Source organism: Manacus candei, unplaced genomic scaffold (assembly GCF_025592945.1).
Source record: "Manacus candei isolate 608988 ecotype Guabito, Panama unplaced genomic scaffold, ASM2559294v1 h1tg000023l, whole genome shotgun sequence".
Taxonomy (NCBI): domain Eukaryota; kingdom Metazoa; phylum Chordata; class Aves; order Passeriformes; family Pipridae; genus Manacus; species Manacus candei.
In genome coordinates this window covers 26,457,256-26,482,626 of record NW_026138071.1, presented here as the reverse complement: position 1 = coordinate 26,482,626, position 25,371 = coordinate 26,457,256, and the positions used below count along the sequence as shown (strand labels likewise).

The 25,371-nt window shown below is 53.1% G+C and overlaps 1 protein-coding gene across 1 annotated transcript; it reads right to left on the bottom strand.

The window, feature by feature from the left end:
- Nucleotides 1-23,497, bottom strand: COL6A1 (collagen type VI alpha 1 chain). Its single transcript, XM_051787169.1, has 34 exons — nt 23,250-23,497; nt 22,386-22,515; nt 20,499-20,699; nt 20,059-20,218; nt 19,748-19,870; nt 19,635-19,655; nt 19,432-19,452; nt 19,288-19,332; nt 18,907-18,960; nt 18,121-18,165; nt 17,990-18,016; nt 17,678-17,704; nt 17,535-17,579; nt 17,244-17,297; nt 16,627-16,689; nt 16,069-16,131; nt 15,845-15,898; nt 15,728-15,763; nt 15,491-15,553; nt 13,487-13,549; nt 10,009-10,071; nt 9,236-9,298; nt 9,073-9,123; nt 8,953-8,988; nt 8,329-8,391; nt 7,796-7,861; nt 7,404-7,439; nt 7,040-7,092; nt 5,326-5,452; nt 4,057-4,166; nt 3,586-3,769; nt 3,209-3,383; nt 2,799-2,828; nt 1-2,058 (listed from the first exon to the last, which is right to left on the bottom strand). The coding sequence occupies exons 1-34, from the start codon at nt 23,362-23,364 to the stop codon at nt 1,448-1,450; spliced, it is 3,078 nt and encodes a 1,025-aa protein (XP_051643129.1). The 5' UTR covers nt 23,365-23,497; the 3' UTR covers nt 1-1,447.
- Between the last annotated feature and the right edge of the window lie 1,874 nt (nt 23,498-25,371).

Below are 25,371 nucleotides of genomic sequence, written 5' to 3'. Positions count from 1 at the left end.
TGAGACTGTGGGAAACAATTTATTTGACAAATTTTCCCAGTGGACAATTTTAGTAAAACACAGGTATAAAATAAAACTAACTTGTACAATGGGGGTTTGGATACAAAGTGAAGAGTTTGGGGTGCTGATACCTGGCAATCACTGTTGATTTCTTGGAAGTGCATGAATTCATAGCAAGAGCACCAATGGAAGCACTGAAACAAAATCTCACCCAGCCAAACCACATCTTAAGTGTGGTCCTAGAAACAACTGTGTAAACACCAAGGGCCCACATCACCCACATAAGTGATAGCACCTTTGTCAGTATATCTGTAGGGTGTGAGTCAAAGACCCTGGGAGATGATGGCAGCCTTTCCCTTAACTTTGCTGGGCTGAGGATGAGGCCTTAATTCAATATATAGTACAGTTAGTGGGTTTCCCTAAGGTCCAGGTGCCTAACTCGTAGGTGGTCCTATAGAAACAGTACTCTCTGAATGCTCGCTGGGAGTCAGTCAGCTTGGATCTTTTGGGGGGAAAAAAAAAATTTAAAAAAAATCCCACTAACTGGGCTCAGAGAGATTTTCCAGAATGGAACTTGAACCATTACAGAAGTCATCAGGTTATTCATGAGGTTCCTGGTTTCACTGTAGAACCATGAGATCAGTTCTGTGCAGTTATGTAGCTTCTTTTGGGGTTTCCCCCTCCCCAATGGCTGCTGCCCATCTTTCCTTTGGTCGGTGCCCAGGCTCCCTGCCCTGAATAGGAGTGTCAGTGCCAAGGAATGCTCCACCACCCACCTCTACTCCAGCCCTGGGAAGTCAGTGTCCCGTCCCATGGCACTGGAGGCCAGAGATGCTTCCACACAGCTTGGGTAATGCAGTCCAGCCCTCCCTCCACCCCAGGCATGGGAGATACGAACCAAACTTGCCAGCTGTGACAACAATCCCCTCTCAAGGCTTGCTAAGTGTGAATAATTCACTTGAAGCACAGCATTAGGTTAGGATCATTGTGAGATGGGCAATGGCTCAACTGATGTATGAAACAGAGAAGGAAATTAAAACAATTAAAAAAAAAGTATATGAAAAGAGCATAATAAGCCTCAAGAGACCAGGCTAGTTCTTAGTGGTACAAATTCCTCATCTTGGTTCTTTCTTGACACAGTGGGATGAGGTTGGTATTTGTTTTCTGATGGCTTATTGCTAGGTGTACTTCTGGGGAGGGAGGGCAGTCATGGGCAGTGAGGGAAGTTTGAGGCTAACAGAGAAGGTGATGAAGCAGGGGGAGAAGGAAGGGGACTATGTAGAGCCAGGCTGTGGCATTATGGTTATCTGCATAGATGCAAATTCTTCACATTGGTCAAAAACACTGTTAAATTTTTTTTGTATTGTTTTGTTTTGGGTTTTTTTGGTTTTCCTTTTTTAGGCAAGACAGAAGACGCTATGGCCTTGGCAGAAACCCACCCATATGCTCAGTCAACAGCTATCTTCCTGGAGACAGTTTGGTAGAAGACGCCACGCAGCAGAGAGGTATAGTCGGGCACACGGAAGAGGTGGCGCTCCCCATAGACCACGTCGTAATCTGCGCTCTTCCCCGTGACCAGGACACGGATGTTGGGCTCGTTGGCTTGGCTGCCCACTGCCAGCACATAGATCTCAATGCCAGCCCGCTGGGCTTCCTGCACAGCTCTCTCAATGGCACTCGCGGTGATCCCTTGGGAGTGTCCGTCAGAAAACACCAGCACCCTCTTCTTGGCCCCGGCACGGGCGGACCGCTGGTACATCAGCGTGATGTACTGCAGAGCAGCATTGACGTCTGTGGCGTCATTCATGAACTCCATGTTGTCAATGGCTTTGGCAATGACCGTGTAGTTGTGCTGGAACTGAGCTTCCACTCTCTGCTGGTTGCTGCTGCTGTACTGCACCACTGAGACGCGCACGGAGTCATCGGCGGGCTTGCCAGCCTCCAGGAACCGCTCCGCCAGCCGCTTCACGAACTTCTTGGTGGTCTCAAAGTTCTTGCTTCCCACGCTGGTGGAGCTGTCCACCAGCAGTGTGATGTCTGCTGGACTGGTGAAGGTGACTGCAAGGGGAAATGTCCAGGGCTTGTTACGCTGCGCTTCTCCTCCTGCCTCTTCCACGGAAAGCCGATGAGGTCACTGGCTGTCTCATAGGCTTCCTGCCTTGTCAGACTCGGGAAATCCCTACCCTTGCTAGCTTTGTTTCCCCTACCCCAGTGCTGTCCTACACTTGTCCTTTTACCCTTTCATTCCTTCTTTTATTTGGTTTAGGACAGGCTGCATTCCCAGGTGTTTGTTTGGCTTAGATAATCTAGTGACTCTTGTTTAAATGCAGTGGCTCTCCTTGCATGTCTGGGGAACCACTTCATCTCCTTCGCCTCACTTCTTTCCATGGAAAGTCTGAGGACTGTAAACGCTTCTGATTTGGAGGTGTACTCCATTAAAATCCTCCCTGTACTCACTTTTCAAGCAGCTTTCTCCAATATCCCTGCCATGATTTTTCCTCATTCTCCCAACTGACCTCATTACCTGCATCCACTAAAGCCTGGGAGGGTTACAATCTGTCGCAGCCTCCTCTCTAGGTTTGAGGTGTCAGAGAAGCAATCATCTAGGCTTTCCCCCAGGTGCTTTGGGCTGGCATGCGCGTGAGAGACCCTGAGAGTGTCTGACAGATTTTGCTCACTTCCACACCAGGAGCCTCCTCATTGCAAGAGGTGTCCAAGCCATGCATCCCCATAAACTCCTACTTCCCCCACCACAGCACCCACAACCTTTCAGTGCGGCATGAGGAGTCAGTACTCACTTGGGCAGGTGTAGTCAGGACATTTCTTCTCTGTTAAGAAAATTAGAGAGATTAGTGTCACCAACTCATCCATGAAAACCACTTGTTCAAACCAGCCACAGGAGGGACAGACACTCACCTTGGTCACTTGTGCAAGACCCTGAGCAAAGGCTATAAATGTGCTTAAAAAGTGCTGTGGACAGAGAAGTCCTGCAGCAGGTGAGGACGTGGACCTGACTGCAAAGTGTTCTGAGACACGAGATATCCCTGTCCCCTCTTTAACTAAATTTGATCTCTGTTTTCTTCCCTCAACACCTGATCAAGAGCATGACGGAGGGAATGCAAGGCAGGGCATCCTGCATCCCTCACCCCTTGGCTGAGGTAAGCCTCACTGCCTTCCTCATTGCCTCCAGCCACCACCTTTCACCCACCTTGGCAGACATATGAGGTGATGTTCTGCAGGAAGGTGTCATCCAGGAGCTCAGCATAATTGTCCCTTTGAATGGACAGTCCTGGCCTGGTTGGTCTGCTTAAACAAGCAATGTCATTCAGGTGATCTGGATTTGGAGGGTTCCGGAAAATGTCACCTATCCCAAGGGAAACCACCTGCAGGGAAGTTAAGAGTCCATCACTGGATGCACTCATCATCTGATGCATTTGCAACTGCAAATGCCTGTCACTTTGTGAGAGTGCTTATAGCGACAGCTGTGCCCCCCACCCTATCCTGGGGTAGCCAAGACAGGGAGATGCCTGGAGAGCCTTTGCTATGATGCACAGTTGCTGTGTGGCAGGTGCCCTGTGCCCTTACCGGGGTGACATCGCACAGGGAGTTGAGTGGGGTGGGGTCCCGCAGCGTGTCAGAGCGTCCGTCTGTGATGACGATGGCGACGCGCTTGTCAGAGGTGAATCTCCGCAGCAGGTTGTCCTTGGTGAACTGCAGGGCTTCTCCGGTGTAGGTCCCCCCAGCTATCCAGTTCAGGTTCTTGACCGCCCTGTAAGGACAGACACAAGTAAGCCTGCAAGCCGTGGGCACTGGAGGGGACAGAACACAATATCTCTGACAAGCTTGCCACCAAGGTAACACCCTGCGTGGAGGTTCGGGTGGAAAACTGGCAAGCTCCTTGGCCTCAGGAGCTCCTACGATGCCATCAACCACTACCTTCCACTAAAGGAGATTTAGTACCATTGCAGTTGCAAGAGCTGCTGGCCTGCAGGTGAGGGATGGGAGGTGTCCCTGGATCAGACCCCTGTGTGATGTGCCAAGACCCCACAGACTCACTGTTTGAGCGCCCCGATGTTGTCTATGTTGGCATCCCCCATGGCCACCAGCTCCTGCGTGTTGTCATGGCTGTACTGCACAACGCCCACACGGGACTCCCCGGGTTCAAACTGTTGGACAAAACAGAAGCCAGTAAGGGTCTGATACCTCAGGGGATCCCTGAGGCTCAGAATCCTGCTAATTGTCCTAACTGCCTTCATGCCAGGCTCTGATGCTTCTCCTCTGCTTTGTTCCAGGAAGACAGAACCCCAATAGGAGTGGATGCACATGGGGACCAATTTGGTGAGACAGTCAGTGAAACAAGACCCAAATTTAGGTCTCTTGGCTCAGTGGTCTCAACATAAGCCATTGGACTCTCAGGCACATGGCAAGATTCTTGGGGTTGCCCTATGTGCAGTTAGGAGTTGGACTTGATGATCCTTGTGGGTCTCTTCCAACTCAGGAGATTCTATGGTTCTATGAGAAGGTCTGTTTTCAAAACTTCTGTTTTTCTTCCAACCTAGTGGTTTTACTGCCCAGCTCCAGCCTTTCTCCTTTTTGCCATCCAGAAATCCCATGTATGCCCACACAAGTGTTCAGCAGCAAGTCATGGTGTCTTTACAGACTGTGTGTTTTAGATGTGGCGGGTTATACCTCAGGGAAACTCTGAATCCCAAATACCCCTTCAAAATCACTGAGGTAAATGAAATTTCCATACACAGCAGGTTACCAGAGAAGAGTTAGGAGAGCAAGCAATTGTGTGTCCCTTTTCAGACTGAAAGACTCACTACAGGGGATGGCATTGCTGGTTTTGGACTGCAAAGGTAATTTTTAAGTAATGTGCTTAACTGGTAACCTAAACCCAAGTGTGGGGGGCAAACAAGGGTGCCTAGGGGGCTAGACATCAGAGACTTCCAACACACATCTACTCCAGATACCTGGAATGCTCATTGGGACAGGGAAGAGACTGAGACACTGATTGATCAGAGACTAATCAAGCTGATTGAATGCTTGATGAGCCATCTGCTCTGGGACATAGACAAATTGTTCCCAGCCACAGCAGGCAGAGTCCCTTTGCCCAGGAAGAGTGAGATGTCTATATTTTGGGACAACAAACTGCTGTCCAATCTCCATCACTTTATGAATTTGGGAGGAATCAAGACCCACCCCCAGCTTGAAGCCAAGCCTCATGGAGGCTTTCTGGAGTGGAGGCATCACCCCATTTTCTTGCTTGCAGCATGAAAATGTGGGTGCACACAAGCGTATTGCAGCACTTGGCGCAAATCTCACCTTGACCCGCTCGTCCTTGCTCAGGCGGTCGATGACTTTGATGATGAAGTCCTTGGCAATCTGGAAGTTCTGCAGGCCAATGCTCTCCGAGCTGTCCAACACAAAGAGGAGGTCGACGGGACCACAGGTGCACTCTGCAGCAAGGCACAGGAGTGGAGGGACATGTTTTGAAGGGAGGCACCCCCAAAGGAATCAGCCTGCCCAGGCCCTACCCACCTGCAAAGCCCGGGGTAAAATAGTGCAGCAAAATAGCTGCATAGCAGTCTTGGGAGGCAGTTTATGAATTTTTCTATTTGCATTTGCTCCCTTATAATACATATGGCATTTCCAGGCTGTGAGTACCCTTAAACCACCTGGTAATTATTCCACAACCCATTTCCTCATAAGCCTTCTCACTTCTTCCATTCACCCGGCCCAGGAGGACAGAGGTGACACTGGTGGGCTGGAGGAGGCTGACTCAGCTTGCTCCCCTATTTCCCATAGCTGCAGGACATCATGTGCCCTTAGCTTTTCCTTCAAGCTTTTGGACTGTAAACTCAACTTATTGGGACAGCAGCAGGGAAAAAAACCCAGCGCATTCCTCTGCTGACCAACACAGGATTTGGAAGGAAGAGGGCAGAGCTGGATCCACAGTATGCTCTGAGCAGACATCCCAACTGCAAAAAGGGTGGAGAAAATCCACCCTGCTGGCACAGGGCACCTTGACAACAGTTTTCCAGTTGTACAACTCAGCCACATCAGCCTCTGAATCCATGTGGCACCCTCAGGGATTGCTTACTGCCCTCCCCTGCCTGGCTCATGCCTGGTCCTCCCTTGTGGGGTCCTCCCTTCCACAGCAGAGGGCAAGGAGCAGGGAAAGGGAGGGGTGCAAGCAAGGAGAAGGACTAGCAAATGTTTGCAGAGCGACTTTGCCAAGTAACACTCACCACAGCAAGCTAGAGGAGAAGGGAGAGAAAAAGAGAACGTTAAAATGCTTGACAAAGGGGGTTTTCACACATTAATCCAGACTGCAGGTTTGTGCTTCTGCAAACCCAGAGCCAACTGGCCTGGCCCAATCCAAGCTCCTGGAGGTTTCCCTCCCATTTGAAACACCCAGATATCCTGCCTGCTTCAGGCTGGGAGGCCCTGCCCTGGAGCACCGCACGCAGCACAGCTGTTTCTGCACATGCTCGTGTGTTATTTAAATAAAAATGAAAGCTAATCCTGAAGGGATTGAGTAAGTCACCAGAGCACAGAGCTCAAACTCGGTTCCCCAAGTACCCTGTGTCCTTCCAGCATTTCATTACTGGCCATTGGCCAGAAACCCTCTGCAGCACATGTGTGCTGCTTCTCCCCATGGCAGGACACCCCAAAAGAGACCTCCCTTTCCCAGGGGAGAAAATTAGACCCTGATATATTAAAAACAAACAAACAAACAAAAACCCAAGGTAAAATGGGCCACTCAAGGATTTTACACAACTTTGCTCATATTTTTCTTGTACAGAGCCAGTCTACAGCATGTACAAGTGAGACACAGCTGTATGAGCTACTCCAGAGGTGGAGTTGGAGATCCCTGGGTCAAGGGGACTTAATCGTGCTTCATGGAAGGGGAGCGGTGCCCATGGGAGGCACTCCCCTGCCTGGGGATGGTCCATCTTGCTGCAGGGGCCAGTGAAATATCAGCTGCCACTGATATTTCCCACTTCGCAAGGCGCCAAGCAGGGTGGGAGGAGAGGTACAGGGATACTCACAGCACATCTTCATGATGATGTCCAAGATTTCACATTCCTGAAAACAGAGGAAAAGAAATGTTTGATTAATAACAAAGGCAGTTTCCTTTCTACCCACCACCCCTGCTGCTGCTCTGTGTGCCCAAAAAAAAGTCTTGATCTGGAAATGAGTGCTGTGCAAGTGGGGCCTGGCTAGTGATGGACTGGCATGAAGAAAACCTGGCCAGTGAGACTTGCTGGGACAGTAATGGGGGACAGCCACCACTGAGCCCAGGAGCAGGAGGTTCCCACAGCAGTGTCCCCCCTCCCAGGAGCCAGGGGGAGCACAGACCAGGCCAGCAAGCAGCACCCCAGTCCTGTCCCACTCACATCTGGTCCTGGAGGCCCCACAGGTCCTGGTGGTCCCTGTCAAACAGAAGCACAGGAGAGAGGAGTTACAAGAGCAGTCATGTCCTATCAGCGGCGTAGTCTGCTGATACCTTGATAAGCAATGCAGAGCTGGGAAAAGCCTTTTGGCTTCCCAGTTGCTGGTCCTTGCACTGGGCTTGGATCAGGTACATCAGCTTGTTTGCATGATGCCCTGGTGCTGCATAGAGGTGGAGACCCACTTCCACGTGTGCCAGGCACACTGAGGTGGGAAGGCAGCAAGCACACACACAGTGCGTGTGTCATGGCTTGGTGTTGCCCCCAGAGCACCCAGGGGATGGATGGATGGATGGATGGATGCTGTCAGTGCAAATCCTGCCAGGGTCCTTACTTACCGGGAGACCTTCGGGTCCCCTGTAGCCCTTCGCTCCTTTGATGCCCCTGGGGCCAGGGTTTGGGTTCTGGAATGAAAGCAAAAACAAACCCCACAAATCTGCGTGTGTCAGGGGGCAGCACCTTCACCTCCAGTGCCTGATGAGCCCTGTTTCACCACAGAAATGTTATCTGAGGTTGTTGTACCCAACCAAACCAGGACTTGGAAGGGTCAGGATGGACACTGGGAAAATCTCCCTCCATGGGACAGTGGTGCAGCACAGGTGCAACCATCAGTGCTACCTGGAAGCTTACAAAGTCTTGCAGAGGTGATGCCGACCTCAGCCTAACAAATCTGGAGGTTTGTCACCTCTAGGACGCAAAATGAACACCTGGAGAGAGCTCCCCTTGCCATCCCTCAGACACTGCTCAGCAGCAAAGTGTGAAGATTTACAAAGTCTGATGGGCTCTGACCCATCAGTGTAAGAGATCCAGCCCAAAGCTCCTGCACTGTGCTCACAGGGAAAGAGGATTCACCATTACACAGAATACTCACATCGTTGCCAGGATCTCCAGCTTCTCCTTCATCACCTTTAAGTCCAACATAGCCTTTTGTTCCCTGAAAAACAATACAGAGAAGACTCCTGCATGGATGGCTGTGGTTAGCGTGGTGAAGTTGGTGCTGGCATGTGGTGACCTTGTGAGAGCTGGCTTGGGAGGGGGTGGAGAGCAGTGTAAGGTGTCCCTAGCACCAAATTTCAGTGCTCTTGAAGGAGAGAGAGCTTCTTAGGCAGTTTTCCCTGCTATAGAATGATGGAATCATTTAGCATGGACACTAAGATCGAGTCCAACCGTTAAACCAGCACTGCCAAGTCCATCACTAAGTCATGTCCCCATCAGAGCATCGTCCAGCTCCCCCTGGCTGGCACTCCCAACCCCAAATTCTGGCTCTAGGACTGCATCAGAGCATCCAGCCCAGGCTGCTGCCCTTGGGTGTCACTACTAAGGCAGGACACTTCCACCAGAAGCATCCACTGTAGGAAGAGGCGGGCAGAAGGAAAAGAGGGCCTTGGAGGAGCAAGCTGCTTCAGGAAGCCCATTCTACCATGCAGCTGATGGAGAAGCTCTAAGTGCCTAACCAAGGGTAAATTCTGGGTGTATGAGGAAGGAGCACACTTACATTAATGCCAGGGTCACCTCTGTCTCCTGGTTGCCCCTGGGGATGAAAAAAAGGAAGCACGTTAGGTTGGACAAGGACAAATAATGGTTTTACAGTTTCAAGGCAACACAAAAAACTTACTGGGGCACCTATGAATCCAATTGTGCCATTCCCAGGAGGGCCATCCTCTCCCTGGAAAGGAAGAGAGACATAGGGGAGATAAAGAAAAGCAGACCCCTCAGATAGCATGGCAGCAGGATCCTGCTCTCCTCAAACAGGGTATCTCCACAGCAGCACCACTCACCCTTTCTCCCATCAGACCAGGTTCTCCAGGCAGCCCAGGTGCTCCAGGTGATCCCTTTGGGCCCTGGAGGGAGCACAAGAAACAGTCATACATTGCACATAATTTCAGCTGGGAAGATGATGAGGTAACCAGCTGAGGTAACCAGCTACCAACATGAGCCCACATAGATTATGCAAGAACAATGTGAAGATTTAGATTAGATGTTATGAAGAAGTTCTTTACTCAGAGAGTGGTGAGGCCCTGGCACAGATTCCCCAGAGAAGCTGTGGCTGCCCCATCCCTGGAAGTATCCAAGGCCAGCTTGGACAGGGCTTGGAGCAACTTGGGCTAGTGGAAGCTGTCCCTGCCCATCTCTGGAATGAGATGAACTTTAAGGTGCCTTCCAACCCAAACTGTTCTATGATTTCTACGAAAGCCATCATCTGGGCTTGGGATTCAGTTTGCTCCCTGCCCTGGGGATCAAACCTGCTGGGAGATTGAGGTGGCTGCTCCCAGAGGGCATCTTTCCCAGCATCTGTGACGGGAAGCCACATGGCTTATGGTGTGGCCATACCCTCTCCAAGAAATGACCTATGGGAAGTGGGGGGAAAGCCAGTCATGGCCTTAAGGACCCGTGGGAAATGCCTCAATGTGTCTGCCAGGAACACTGCAGTTTGTACCTACAGTAGGTTACCAGTATCCAAGGGATATGGGGAAAGCCCTCAGGGACAGCATCTCCTGGTAGTCCCTTCATCCCCTCCCCCCGGAAGATGTGGTGATGAAGAAGCACTGACCTCGTTGCCACGGGGGCCGTCATCTCCCCTGTAGCCTTTGGGTCCTGGGGGTCCAGGTTCACCCTAGGGAAACACGAAGAGTTCACTCAGCAGGGCTTTTCTCTTGGTGCTGCTCCTGCACTGAAGCAGCTGGTCCCTTCATTTCATAATGTGTGCCCGCCTTGTGCCTTGCATCCACCAGTGAGTCACCTCCAACTCAGCCAGCCCAAGGAAGGACCCACTGACAGGGGTTAATGCTAGGGGGGAGATGCTTCAGGAGCTGTGCCTGGCTCTCCCTGTGCCCTCCTGCCTCCCCATGCTTCCTTATGCCATTTTCTCTGCAAAACCCTGTTGAAAGCAGATCTCTGCTGAGCACGAACTGAACCAAGAAGCTTTCTGGGGCAAGGTGTGACACTGCAGGTCTGGGCTGAACATCATATGCTTTCAGTGGTGGCTGAGGCTCCCAGAGCTATCCCTCTCCTCCACAGGTTGCCCCAGTAACAGATGACCTGGTGGGAAGAAGACTGGGGAGGAAGGGCTGGTGCTTTCCAGCATCAAAGCACAGCTGGGTTGCACAGTGGCTGTGACAGAGGTGCCCCTGGGGCAGAGGTCAGTCCTTGGTGCAAGCACATCATCCTGAAGGTGACACAAGCCTCCCCATGTCTGGAGGCTCAGACACATCTGGGGCACAGCCAAGCTGGCAGAGGCCCTTTTCTGGCTCCAGGGAGTTTCCATCCTCAGGAGGTTGCAGAGCTCTGGCAGCTGGTGCTGGAAGGGACCAAAGCTGTCACTATACCACATCCCATCTGGGCAGTGGGCACTTGCTCCATCAGCTGCAGGGCTGACCAGAGACAGCAAGAGACAAGAGGAGGCAGGAGGAGGGTTCTTTTCTCCAAGAGCTCCACAGATGTCCAAGGGAGTTCCTCCACCTTCTGCTCGGTGCTGACAGCCCTCTGTGGGGTTTGCTTTCTGGGAGGTTGGTAATGATGGTGGACATTTACTGGGTAGGGATGCTCTTGCCCCATTGGTCCAAATGTTCAAGTGAGGCAGCATTTCACATGGAGCTGGGTTCACAGCTGGCCCCCCAGATAATGGAGAGCACAGAGGCAGGCAGAGAGCTGGTGCCAAACATCCACATACGCCGTACACGCCCTTCTTCCAAGAAAAGGTGCAGAAGACTTAATATTGCACAGAGCAGAGTACTGAACTGCTCTAAGGCATGTGACCTTATTTCTGCCCAAAAGCCCAGAAGAGAGAAATCTTGGAAGGAGGGACAGGAACTTGTGATCCCTCACACCAGCCAAGGCTGGAGCCGCTGTACCCTTGGCTCGCACTGGCCATACATGTCCTCACTGTAGCAGCACACAGCACAAATCTCTCATGGCCCTGGAGGAGTTCATGATGATGCAGGATTTTGGGTGAGGAAATCTTTGTCCACTACTTTTCTGGGTGCGACAAGAACCACAGGAGGGATGGGCACCATGGCCAGGAAGAGAGAAGGGCCACCAAACCTGTCCATGAGGATCAGGGAAAGAGTATGCTGGCCTTTAGCTTCCCTTGGATAGAAACAGGATGAAAGGGAGTCACAGGTTAGCGGGAGTCCTTTCCCCTTGCCAAGAGAAATACACTCCAAGATCCAGAGCTTGCAGATAACACGGCTTGAAAAATATTTCTGTTTGCCAAAGTCCTACTCTTACCCAAGCCCAATTATGCATTTATTTTTAATTTGGAAAAAAAACCCAAACATTCTTCCTCAGCTTATGGAAAAATCATCCTCACTTTGCAACTACTTTTCAAATCTCCCTGGAGTGGTGGAGGCACTGAGGCAGCCGCTGGTCTGGGAAGGCATTTGAGCTGCTTTTGTAATGCTTCTCTCTCTCTGACAGGGGTTTGACTCAAGTTCAGTGGTGGAGAGGGAAAACTGGTGTCCCACAGGCTCAGAGACAGCAGGGAGATGGTTCTTTCTCCTCTTTCTCCCCAACAGTGAAGGCTATCTGGAAGAAGGATCTATCCCTGCCTGGCTCCCCACCATACTTGCACCAACTTTCTGTCTTCTGCATGGTCTTTCTCCTGCCTTGAACCTGGAATGAGCCTTCTACCACATGGAGAGCAGCTCCAGCTTTAGCCTCCTTTGCCAGCGTTATCTGCAGCACAGATCCAATACACACACATCCAAAGAGCTGCCTTTCCCGCAGGGCCACCCCTCAAAATGACACCTCAGCAATGCCCAGCAAGCTGGATGCTGCCAGATGCTCTTTGGCTGTGGCAGGAGCTCAGCTCCGCTACAGGATCTGGACAATAGGACATTTGAACAATATCAGGACAGTAGGAGCTGGACAATCCTCCTGTGTGGATTTGGTGCTCCTCACTAGCATGAGATAGGCTCAAGGGAAGCCCAGCTCCAGGCAAGCACAACCCTGGCACAAGCACAGCGTCTCCCCAGGCTGTGGCATGGAGCAGGTCTGCTGTGGGGGTCACCCATGCTGGGGATAATGTGAATGCAACAGCCACCCCTTCATGCCTGTCCTGTACTCCGGATCTCCTCCAAGGGCTCTTCAACACTTGGCTGACCATAAAGGAGTTCAAAAGCTGTCTCATTTTTGTCTGCACACTGGTCTCCATGCTTCACATCCAGTAGAAGTCCTGCTCCACCAGTGTGGGAATGTTATCTCAATACATCTCTGTGTCTTTGGATCCATCAGAACTCCGATGGTATGGGTAGAAGGGGAGTTGTCGCACAGAGCCCCTCCAAGGGTGATGTCAAAGCATGCTTGCTCAGGTGCAAAGACCCTGTGAGACATTACAACCTGTGCTACTGACATGGAGGATTGACCCAGCAATACCTCCAGACCCAAAGTTATCACCCAGGTACACCTTTAGGAAGCAAAAGCCTTTAACTGTGCAGGGGACAGAAGCCTTCCTCAGGCTGGAGGTAGCCAACTCTGCTCTCCAGAAAGCCCATGAAGTCTGAGATCTGTTCCTTGAGGACAAGCAGTCCCCAGAGCAGGAGGGCCACATCTTGCAGCAAGCAGGCTTGAGGAATGCTGGCTTTGGTTGTCTCTGCAGATGCCAAGGGTGTCAGGGACACCGCTGGGGCCACGTCAGGATATCCTCACCAACACAAGATGTGTCATTGACTCCCCTGACTGAGGTGAGCAGCTTCTGGCCCCAGGCCTGAACATTTTGTGCGGTGCTGCAGCTTGCACTTGCCAGTTTCCAATTCTGTCATATGTGTTGACATCTGTTTCCATGGAATTGGGAAATGCTGTGGAGGTTGCTCTGCCCACAGCCCAGCAACCAAGTCTCCATTTTTTCAGCCCTGTTCATATCCTGGGTTCTTGTAGAAATTCCTGCCCCTCTTCAACAGCTTTGCTTCCTGGTCTGGAAGATGCTGAGAAGTCAACCCAAGATGCTGTGGCATTAGTTAAACACCCTACCCCACTCCCCACTGTCCAAACCACTTCCATCTGGGAGCCAGAAGGTTAGTACAAGCTCTTACCTGGTCACCAGGTGGTCCGAGGGGTCCTTCTCGCCCTTGGTCACCAGGTGGTCCAGGCTCTCCCTGAAAACACAGAGAGAGGGCATAAGAAACAAAAAGAGGGACAGATGTAGGGTACAAAGGGATCTGTGTGCAATGGGGAGCAGCACCAATAGCTGGATGGAATTACAGCCATCCAAACAGAGAGGGTTTTGAGACAGATTCAGGAGCTGAGTAGGAAACTATCAGAGATGTGTGGAGATAAAGACAGGCTAGTGCAGCCACCTTGAACCCAAGAAGATAGCCCTAAGAGGAAGACCTTCTGAAGCTTTCCTCTAGGTGAAATGTTTCAGCCCATTTTGTGCCAGAAAAGTAAATGTTTGGAGAGATTCACCTTCCAAGCCTTCTGCAGATACACAGACCTGGCCCTGGACTCAAAGCAGCCACACTCTGCAACCACGGCTGCTCCTCTAGAGCAGCTCCTGCCCTAGGCAATCTGCATGGAGAGGAGCCTCCAGGATAGCAGCATCCTTCCTCCACCCCCTCTTCCTCCATCCTGCCATACCTGGGGAGCCAAGGTGATTCCTAAGGGAACGAGCCAGCAGATAAAGAGGGACACCCTCACCTCTCATTACCAATGTTCTCCCCTCTCCTTTGCTAACACTTAGCACCCTGAGCCAGGCTAGGGCTACTTGCAGAAAACTGACAGCCCAGGAGAGCCCAGAAAACCTGACTTTCAGTGTTTTTGCACCTCACCCATTCCAACAGAAGGAAATACCACAGTACTGGGCTCAGTTTCACTTTCACTCAACAGCCTTCCACTGGCCCAGCAGAGCTGCATCCCAAAAGGTCAGCGTGTCTGTCAGACCCAGGCTGACTCTGTGGCACCTTCCTCATCCAGACTCATGGCCAGGAGTGAGCAAGTCGGGGAGACAGAGGAGAGTGAACTTTGAGGGAAGCAGTTGAAAGCTTGGTGACCTAAAGCTGTTGTTTGCAACCTAGAAGCTTCCAGATGGATAAGGCAAACAGCAAATACAAAACACAACTTCCAAAAGGCCCCAAGACGTTTCTGGCGAGGTTACACAGCCTCGTGCTTGGACTAAAACTTGGAAGGAAGCAGCCCATCATCTGCTGAACAATTTAACTCCAGGACACTGGCGTGCCTTCATGTCCCGCGCACATCTGCCCCGCACACCCCGTGTGGCAGCACTGATGCTCCCCAAGCAATAAACAGGAAGGAGGAGGCTGCCAGAAGCCCCCTGCCAGAGCTGCTCCCTCCCCAAGGCAAACTCTGCCCCCCCTCAAAGCTGGCGGTGGGTCCTCACTGCCCTCACTGCAGGGACAGGGAATGAGTGGTGCAAGGGTGATTGCCCAGCAGTGGGAATACCGGATGCTGCTGCGGGGTGCCCTGGGTCCCACCACCCCCACTCTGCACAGCAGCACCCCTCGTCCCTCCCTGTGGCGTGTGGCATGTCTGTCGCTTGCCACATGTTTATCCTGGCCCGCTGATGGCTCTTGCCTGTCTCTCCCACACTCACCCTCGCTGACTCACCCCTGGCAGGCAGGAAAAATACTTTCCCAGTGACTCCCACCCAAAAGGGGAGGGAAGAGCCCGCCCCCGCTCCCGTTCCAGCCGCACCCACTCACTCTGCCCTGCTGCTGATGGTACCTGTGCCCTCCTTCCCAGCCCCTGAGCACCTGGAGGAGGACACCTTGTCTCTTTTCTCTCCATCAGCTGTTTTTCCAGCTGTGAGGAAGGAACTGGCCACTGTTCACCTGCTCTTGGCTTGCTGGGCAAACTCTTCCCTGGATTTTGGCTATTTGGTGATTAGCTGTTAGTGTAAAGGGGCAATTGCTGGGGGACAAAGACAGGTCCCTCCCGAACTGGCAGAAAAGGCACTGAGCTTGCCTGCTGGCCCACAGGCTGGTGGAGTTAGCCCCTGGGCACCTATTTCCAGCGCCTGGCTTCCAAGCGTTCCCCTGTTTGCAAGCAGATTCTGAAAGCTGCCCTGGGGGTGTAGTTACCGGCTCTCCTCTCAGCCCGCGGTCACCCGGCGAGCCTGGTGCTCCTCTTTCTCCATTGCTGCCCTGCAAAGAGACGGTGGGATCACAGAATCAGGACCTGCTCCCAGCAGGAGCAAAGCCCTCCCTCACTGCCCACCTCTGACTGGGCTCAGCCCCAGCCCCCCTCCTCCTCTTCTAGAGGGTACCAGCCCCTGCCCATGCCCTGGTGGGGTGCCTGGCAGAGGTGCCCTCGCTTACCCGTTCTCCTGGAGGACCATCTGCACCTGGAGCACCCTGTGGAGAAACAAGAGGGGTGGTCAGGCAGTGGGGATGGCCAGCAATCATGCACAGGGGCATCACAGGCAGAGGACTCACCTCATCACCAGTCTCTCCTACTGGTCCAGGCTCACCTTGGTTCCCTCTAGCACCCTGCATGAGCAAGGCACAGAGGTGCAAATGAGAAGTTAAGTTTTGGATCAAAACCCTTCATGTTTGCAGAGCTTTGGGCAAGCTCTGCTTCAAAGCCCAGGCTGAAGCAGGGGAACTCTCCCTCCCACAGAGGGCAGGGGATGTTCACACACAGGCACTTCTTCACCCACCTTCTCTCCAGGGCTGCCGGGAATCCCCTGTCGGCCAGGTTTTCCGTCATTCCCAGGCTCCCCCTTCATAAGGACACAAGGTACCATCAAGATTGCATTCAGCACCCAGTGGTGGATCTTGGCTCCCAGAGCACAGGGATTATCAGGAGCCCCGGTGCACCCTGAGCCTCTTTCAGGGCTGTGGTCTCTCCCCATCCTCAGCAGATCCCACCCTACTCCACTCCTAGCGAAAGCCAACTTTTTCACAGCAACCCCCCAATGTCTCAGGGATGCTCATTCCAGGCTTGTGGGCACCCACTAACCTTGGGCACACTGGGGGTTAAGGAGGGCATCCTCTAGAGTAGAGGCCAGGTTGGATGGGGCATGGAGCAACCTGGTCTAGTGGAAGGTGTCCCTGCCCATGAGTAGAATGAGGTGGGCTTTAAGGTCCCTTTCCACCCAAACCACTCTGATTCTGTGATAGGCTTGCCCCAAGTAGTGCAACGAATTGCCACCTCTCTGTCTTGCAGAAGAGGGGTGTCAGCACCTTCCTGCATGAGGCTGGGCAGTGCAACTCACCTTTCCTCCCTTAGGTCCATAAGCACCAGGATCTCCCTTCGGTCCAGGTGGGCCTTGAGCTCCCTGTTGAAGTTAAAGGCAGCATCACTGAAACCCAGGCGGGTAACACTATCTGTAGGAAACTGGGCATGGACTGAGCATCCCAGCAGCCCAGCGCACAACTCCCTACTGGGATGGACAGGAGGGACGTGACACCATGGAGCCACACAAGCAACACTGAGCCCACATTGCTGAAACACTTTTGAAGCTCAGAGGAAAAGGGCAGAAAAGGTGGCTGTTGGCCTTCTGTGGTTGGACCATAGTGACACTGGTGCCACCATGAATGTGTCATCCTGGGAGCACGGAAAAAGCAGCAAAACTGTAGAAATACAATGTCAGAATAATGTTTTCCAGAGTAGCATCCCAGGCAGCCCCACGCAATGGGGGACAGTTTCCAGGCAAGGACAAGGCAGACTGCCCTGGGGACATCCCCAGGGTGTCATGTGTGGTATCCCAGCATTCCATGTGTCCAAGAAACTCCCTCCCACAGCTCCCTGTCTTGGGGGGCTCCCCATTTCCACACACCATCATGGAAGACCTGCTCATTTGCATGCAAGGGGCACCCAAAGGGTACGTACGTCGAATCCAGGTGAGCCTTTGCATCCAGGTAATCCAGGGTATCCAGCTTCACCCTGTCAGGCAGACACAGCAGGGGTCTCCAATGAGTGGCACCCATGGGAAGACCCCATTCATCATTCCAGACCCCTGGAAAGGACATCCCAGCCCTGTCTCTGGCTGGCAGCTGGATGGCTCTGCAGGAAGGGAGCTCTGCTGCCCCACCAGCTTCATTCTTGGATCCCACAATGGTTTTGAAGGGACAAAAGCCAGGGTCCTCAGGCCTAGCAAAGTGCCCCGGAGCAGAGATTTACCTTCATGCCATCGATGCCATCGATTCCACGCCTGCCTTTCTCACCCTGAAACAGAAAATAAGGATCATGAAGAGATTCCCAAAGATGCTTCTCCTTCCAGGCATCAACCAGAGAGAATAAATGGTGCAAAAGCAGAGGCTGACCTTGGCTCCTTTGGCTCCTCTTGAGCCCTGCAAAGGGAAGAAGAGAGATGTCAGACCCCCATGCCGAGCAGATTCATCCCCCCACCATGCTGCAGTCCCCACACCAGCTCAGTCCCAGGATGCAGGCACTCACCATGCCTCTGCATACCACTAGATCCCACTGGACCCTGCTCCTGGCTCAGGCAGTGCTTGCAGGAGGCATGGAATCATGGGCACATACCAGACTCCAACACAATCCAGCTGCAGAGGTAGCCCAGGATAACCAAGCTGGGGGACACAGTGATCTCCCCCAAACATCCCTGCTGTGCTCACCTTTTCTCCTCGGCTTCCTTTGTCACCCTAGAGAGGAAAGGAGAGAGGGAAATGGGAGAGTGAGAATACTTGCAGCTCAAAGCCCGTGGCCCACAGAGGAACCATGGCTGTGACCCTGCAGCCCCACATACCTTCATTCCTTGGTAGCCAACAGGTCCCATGTCCCCTGGTTTGCCCTAGGGGACACAAACATAGTGTTACACCACCATGGGATAGTGTCCCCCCAGACTCTTGATGTGGGGCTCATGCCCCGCCACCACTGTCCCACAGGAGGCTCTCCCATAACTCTTGCTCCTCGTTTTCCTGGTCTGGGAGCATGGGATCATTGTGGAGGGCCAAGGGGACCTGCCTTCACCTCCACCATCTCCAGCCCTTCCTAGGGGTGAGGAAAACTGAGCACTTGGGGACACATCATTTGGGATGAAAGAGAAGGGCAGAAAACCCTTGGGAAGGAAAAATGCACGGCATGGGGTTTCCAAGCTGGGGATGCACAAGGTGGATAACTGCACACTCACATGTGCGGGAGAAATGTGCCTCCCAAAAATAAAGTGTGCCCGGTAAGGAAAAAAAAAAAAGGGAGGAGAAGGGAAATAGTACCCTCATGCTTTTAGGTTATTATTTACCAAAGGTTTCCCTGTAACACTGCTGTGCTTGTTGTGTCAGAGGATGCAGGAGGGAGCCCAGAGTCCAGCCCTGGGCTGGCATACATGAGTCAGAGACGTGTCCTCCAGGAGGGACGGCTATTTTGGGTGAGGAACAAGGAAGCCTTGTAGCAAGAGGAGGAGCCACCCCACTGCACACCATGACTACCCCGTGGAAACAGGGTGATGCTGGTGAGGATGTGCCTGAGAGGTCTGGCCACAAGCAACCAAAAAATAGCCCCTGTGCAGAGTCACCAGGGCTGGTCCTTCACTTACTGGGCTTCCAGCTTCTCCTTTCTGGCCAGGAAGACCTGGCTTGCCTCTTTCTCCCTGCAATACAGGACAGAAATACAGTTAGCTCATCACCCCCAGGAATAGAACAACGACCTGTTGAAAGGAGAGCAGGGAGGATGGAAGTAGCAATGCTCCAAGGATATGGGGACCAGATGATGCTGGTCACATGGGAAGTCAGTGTAGGTCCTCATCCACTTCTCTGCGGGCAGTGGTGGGATGCTGAGGATCCATGCCCCAAAGGTGATCTTAGAGGTCTTTTCCAATCTTAATGACTCTTTGATAATGATTCTAAGTCTGTGAGCATCCCCAGTAAGCCCATCCCACTGCCCAGGTCCCACAGCACAGCCACAACCAGTCCCTCACCTCATGGCCTGGGTCACCAGGTGGTCCAGGGGGCCCTTGAGGAGGCTGCAGGAGAGAGGTATGGGTTAGACCAGCCACAGAGGCACAGCCTGGGACCACAGGGACGCGAGGGAAGGGAACAGGGGTCTCAGAAGTCTGACTCACCTGGCACTCAAAGGAGCAGCACTGCCCAGAGGGAAGGAGAAAACAGCATTAGAGCAGGGGGAAGCAGCAGGGTCAGACTGCAGCTTGTTCGAGGGGGCTCCCCTGGCTGGCAGGAGTTGCCTCAGGGCAGGGTTGTGCCACTGAGCTCCCCTTGGCCGTGGGTGACCCACGGAGGACAGGCTCAGGTGCAGGGGGACACTCACCGATTGCTCTGTGTTAAGTTTCTGCAAGACAGGAAAGCAAAGAGAGGGTGTTTGAGAGAGACAGGTGAGCCTGGGCAGGGGATGGGTGTGGGGAGGAGGTGGGCAGTGCTCACAATCATGTTGATGATGGTGTTGATGGTTTCCTCCACATCAAGCTCCCGGGTTGGCTTCAGGCTGGTGGCGGTGAAGTTGCGGCGGTAGGCGTGGTCTGTGGCGATGATGTTGAGCCGCTGGTCCTAAGGTCGGGGTGGGGAGGGAAGAATGAGACCTGTGGGCACCTGTGCAGGGTCAGTCCCCAGAGATCATCCTGGGAACCCTCACTCTCCCTTCAGAGTGCCCCTCAGAGCCTCCTTTACCCCACTCGGGGTCTCATGGTCCCGCTTGGGACCCCTGCAGGGAGCACTCCCTGCCACGTGGTCCCTACCAGGTGATTGGGAGAGATGGCAACAGAGAACACTTTGATCCCCAAATGTTTGGCTTCATTGGCAGCATCATCCAGGCCTCCACAGGGCTCCTTGTAGCCTTCCAAGGGATGTCCATCAGTCACCACAATCAGGTATTTATTCTCCTTGTGATGGGAACCACTGAAAGGGTTTAAACGTGGGATTTAACACTGCAAGGATTTCGCTGGGGAGGAGTGGTTTGGGCACCTCAGGGCACTCACCCCAGGCAGCGCCCCATCCTGGGGTCAGGGCAAAGCCAGAACGCTGCCACCCCTCTGCCCATTCCATGCCCAGGTGACCTCTTTTCCCAACCTGAGGACAGCTCTACACAATGCACAGGCATGTCCTAACCCAGGAGCTCCCAGCTTGCACTCTCCACAGCCATGCCAGCAGCACGCCCCTCTCTGCCCCACTGCCTCACCTGATGAGCAGCTCCTCGATGCCCCGCTTTATGGCGCAGTCGGTGTAGGTGCCCTTCCCGATGTAGTTCACAGCCGAGACGCGGTTCTTCAGCTCGCTCTGGCCGCTGGGCATCGGGGTGAGGCTCTTGATGAGCACGACCTCATCGCTGTAGTGCAGAGCCCCCGCGTTCCACACCAGGTTGCGGTCGCAGCGGTAGTACCTGTGCGGGCACACCAGGACACGTGTTCCAGCACCTTCGTCCAGACCCACCGACACCTCTACTTCACTTGCACCACCATGGAACATGAAAGCACTCTGCGAAACAGGGATTTGCCAGGGCTCCCTGCTTTCCTGCAAGGCAGGGACGTGCTTGCCATGCAAAGCACAGCAAGGGACCAGGGGAGCTTGTCCAGCGGGTGGAAGGGCAAAGCGAGGCACCTGGTGGGCATCTGCAAGGATCAAACAGGTTGGCAGAGAGGCTTCTGGAAGAGGTGCCAGGCTGCAGTGGTTGCAGCTGAGCAGGAGATGCTGACCCAGACAGCCAGGTGTGTGAGTGCAAGGCAGGTAACCACTGAAACACCCCACACAGAGGTTTTCCACTGCTAGATGCATTCAAACCAGAGAGGGATGCCTCCCTCTGAAGGATGATGTGATTCAGAGAAGGATGAGTGTATGTGTTGAAGCCCTGCCCTGTGCACTAGCACATCCAACACCTGTGACTCCCTGGGACAGAGGCACCACCTGTGCTTTGGTCAATGCCCCAGAAATCAATCCTAAAGGGATGTGATTTTTTTTTTTCAGGATGTGGGGACCAATCCCAAAGGGGTGGTGCTGCACATCTCCCCTACTTCCTCAAGCTCATCTTCTCTCTGCCCAGCAGGACACCTTTCCCAATGCCACTTGAACCTTGTCCATTGTTCCCTCCATCCCACTGCTGCCAGTTGCCTCTGGACTGAGACCAGAGCCTTGCTTAGGGGAGAGTGATGCTGCATTGAGGGAGGCCTGGCAGGTTGTTCCCAAGCACAGGGCTCCTGGTCACTCAAAGCCTTGTGATGTAGCTCTCCTGCCTGGGAAATGGGCAGATGAGCTGATGACCTGATAATCCTTTCCTACCCATCCTGAGATGGGACACTGCCCCTCCATCTGGTGCAGCACTGGAACATCCCCATGGTGCCCCTCTGGGCACCAGCACACATCTCCTGCTGTCCCGAGGAGCTCAGGAAGACCCATGTGCTCCCAGGACTTGTGGTGCTCCTGTGCATCCCTGGATCTCCTGCCAGCAGGTAAGCCCAGCATCATCCCCTCTGGGATCTGAGAGCTTTGTTGCTCTTGGGCATCTCTGCATGACCCCCCTTGGGAAAGCCATGGTCAGACAAGGGTTGGTGGCTGCGGAGGTAGGTGAGGAGGTGGCAGATAAAGGGCTGGGCAATGGGGTGGATAATGGGCACCCAAAGCTGGGTGTTGTGGGGTACACCAGTTGCAAAGGAGGATTTGCTCTGTGGGGTGCTCTTGACTGCTGGGTTTAAACACCAGAGGTGCTCTGCTGCCACCCAAGCACCCGGGTTGTTCTGGGCCTGAGCACAGCATCAGCATTACTCTGGCACTGCAGAATAACCACATAGCCAGCCAGAGGTGGTGGGGTTGGGATGCCATGTCTGCCACTCCAAGAATTCCTTTCTTTCCTGAGGCTGGGTGCAGGCAGCCCTGCTCAAGCCACACTGCTGCCCTCAGCACAGAGAGCAAAAAGAGGGCAGCTGAGGACTGGGAGAGGGAGGAGAGGCTCCCATCTCCCTCCCCAGCATTCCTGCTTTCCTCCTCTCCCTCTGTGGAAAGACATGCAGGGTGATCTCAGCATCCCAGTCAGCTCCATTCCTAAAGCAGCCCAGATAAACCCCGGGAGATGTACCTATTGGTCAGCTTATCAATGAACCGGTTGGTGAAATCTTTCACTTGGGTAACCAGGTCCCCAAAGGGCTTCACCCTCAGGGCGACGCTCTCCGAGGTGTCCAGGACAAAGAACAGGTCCACAGGGCAGTCTGGAAAGAAGTGGAGAGGCAGGAATTGGCCAGCAGTCCTGCTGCATCGCCTCCCCATCCCAGGCTTCCCGTGCTGCCCACAAAGTTTTCCTCCAAGCAGCCTCCCAGAATCAGGACTTAGGGGAAAGCTTTGACATCCTAACTCCCTTGGCATTGAGGGTAAGCAAGATTACATTTTCAGAAAACATCGGTTGGTGGCATTTAACACTTTCCTATACTGTCTTCCACATTTCCATTCAAGGGATATCTTTGCAAGTCCTATACTACTTATTATAAAAAACAACATGCAGCTGCAAGAACCACTTAAAAAAATTAAACCAAGACATTTTAGCAATTCATGCTATGAGAAACCACCAATTTTCTGACACATCCTGTCAAAAATATAATTTTAGGAAAGAGCAATAACAAAACCATTCCTTAACAGCCAGGGTCAAACCCTAAATAGTTCAGAAAGCTGAACTGGTATCAGCTGTTATCCCCCTCTCCTGCATCCCAGTGCTACTGGTAAATCCTGATCAGACAGAGCCAAGGAAAGAGAGACAAAAACCATGAAAAGTGGGTACATCCTGCAGATCCTCTTTAATCCTACGCTGCTCTCCTCAGCAAGCCAAAACGTCCCCACAGATCTGCAGTGTCTTCAGCAGCGGAGGCATCCACCCGGGAGGGGAACAGCAGTCAGGCTTCTGTGCTGATCCCATGAAGAAAAACCACCCTGGAAAGCATCCCAGGCTTACCTTCTGCACTTGAGACTCGTGTGGAGATTGGGCTCACACGCTGCTGAGCGTATGACCCCCCCCCCAGGAAGCCGGCCGGGAGCAGCAAAGTGAGGAGAAAGTCTCGCAGCCTCATGTTGCTTCGTTCAGATTACCATCGAGCTGCATCCAAGAAAAAAGCAGGGAAGGAGAACCCAGCAGCCGAGAGAGCCCACAGCCTGGAGGCGGGAGTCGCTGAAGATATTTTTTTTTTACCGCTTTCCCCTTGGTTTCCGTGGGAGGAAGAGCAGGCAGGAGGGTAAGGGTGAGGAGGAGACTTCTCCAGCCCGAGGACGGAGGGAGGGATCAGGGGCTGTCAGCTGTGAGTCAGAACCTAATGAAGCATTTCTCCTTACCCTTTTTATGGATGTTGCTGTACCTGCGATAGCAGCCTGGCCACCAGTGCCCAGGACCTCTACAAGCCTCGCACAGGGAGCCCCGGTGCAGCCAGTGCCCAGAGTCAGCATCCTGCCCAGGTTCAGCCTGCTCGCTGGGGCAGGGGGGCTTGGGGCCCCTGCCAGCAGCTTCCTCTCAGCTCCTGGGCCAAGAAAGCTGGGACAGGGGGACAGGCATTCCCAACGCATCCCAAACTGCATGAGAGCTGGTCTGTGTTGTCCCAGGGAGTCCCCACCACATGGCAGAGCTGGAGCTGTCCCGAGGCCACACAGGGATTTGGGGCACTGTGGAGGTACCACATTTTTGGAGAAGTACTTTCTTCCCTGAGTTTCAGGGTTTTCTGCTCAACCCAGTCAGGAACATGAGAGGCAAGCTGAGAAGAAACCCACAGGCACACCCCGGGTTGGGAACAACCCTTCTCCCCAGGCCCATACTCAGGGCAGGGGGCGGGGACAGGCTCAAAGCTGTCAAGCCTAGGAGGTAGAAGTAGGAGCACAAGTCCTTAGGGAGACCCATAAATGAGCATTTTCCCATTCTGTAGGATGGCAGGAGAGCCTGAGGACCTGTAGTAGTGTGGACCCCCACAGCAAGGAGTCCCAAGGTGGTATTGACCATTTGCTCTTCATGGCCAGAACCGGAGACAAGTACCAGGTCGTGCCAAACCCCTCATCACAGTGGGAGCATTAATTGCTAGGGGAGGGTAGAGGTGAAATACCTGAGGGTTGACCCTGCTTTCAAGCTTTTCACAGCTGCAGCTGTAACCTGCTCCCAAAAGCACAGGAGGGGGAACAAAAGCTGTCATTAAATAAAAAGTTGATGGGTGCTGCCGGATTGTTCTAAAGGGCAAAGAGTTGACAGCACAAACCCAGTCAGTACAAATGGCTTTCACCCAAGCTGGTAGCATGAAGGCAGCAGGAGACCTGCCATGCAGGGCTGGCTGCCACCTCTGTCATCCTAGCTGTCACACACAACTACTCTGACAGCACCTTTGTGTGGATGAGCAGGAGGAAACATCGCAGGCTCGGCCATCAGATGTGTCTCAAGTTGAGAAAATGCAAAAGAACCCAGTAGCCCCACGGGTTGCAAGTTACAATAGAGGAGGATCTTGTCCACACTATTGAGGCAGATGCATCAAATAATGACTCTTTGGATAAACAACATCCAAAATCGGTGGAAAATAACCTGCAGACTGTGCTGAACTGAAACCTCGTGAACCCAAAAAACAGGCGCCGTTTTTCACTCCAACACAAATTTAGGTGCATCTGTGGAGGCTGATATTAAAGCAAAGAGAAGAAAACGGTGGTCTCAGGATGACTCCTGATCACCTCTGCAACCTGTCCCCACAGCTTCTCTAGGACTTTGGAGAGCCTCAGGGTGCCACGTGCTCTGGCTGAGGGGCAGCCAGAAAAACAGGGCAGCTCCCCGGAGCTGGCTGGGCAGCACTGTTGAGGGTGGGAAGAGACATCCTGGCCACAGAACAACAAGGGGTTGGTTGTGCTGAGGAAAGCATTCCTCCCCCAGCTAAAAAGCTTTAGTATGAGTGTGAACCTGGCTGGTGTAATGAACCACCCAGGCACTGAGGTGTGTGGGCTTTGCTGAACCGCACAGGTGGCACCAAGAGGTAAGCACCCTACAAGGCAAATTTTCAAGACCTCTCAAACCTACTGAAGATACTATCCAAGAGAACAAGCATGCCCAGGGACAAGTC

Coding starts and splice junctions, on each gene's coding strand:
- COL6A1 (XM_051787169.1), bottom strand. CDS start 23,364: ATGAGGCTGCGAGACTTTCTCCTCACTTTGCTGCTCCCGGCCGGCTTC. Junction 10,072..13,486: donor TCGGACCACCTGGTGACCAG/GTAAGAGCTTGT, acceptor GTGTTTCCCTAG/GGTGAACCTGGACCCCCAGG. Junction 7,440..7,795: donor GGGGACCCGAAGGTCTCCCG/GTAAGTAAGGAC, acceptor TCTGTTTGACAG/GGACCACCAGGACCTGTGGG.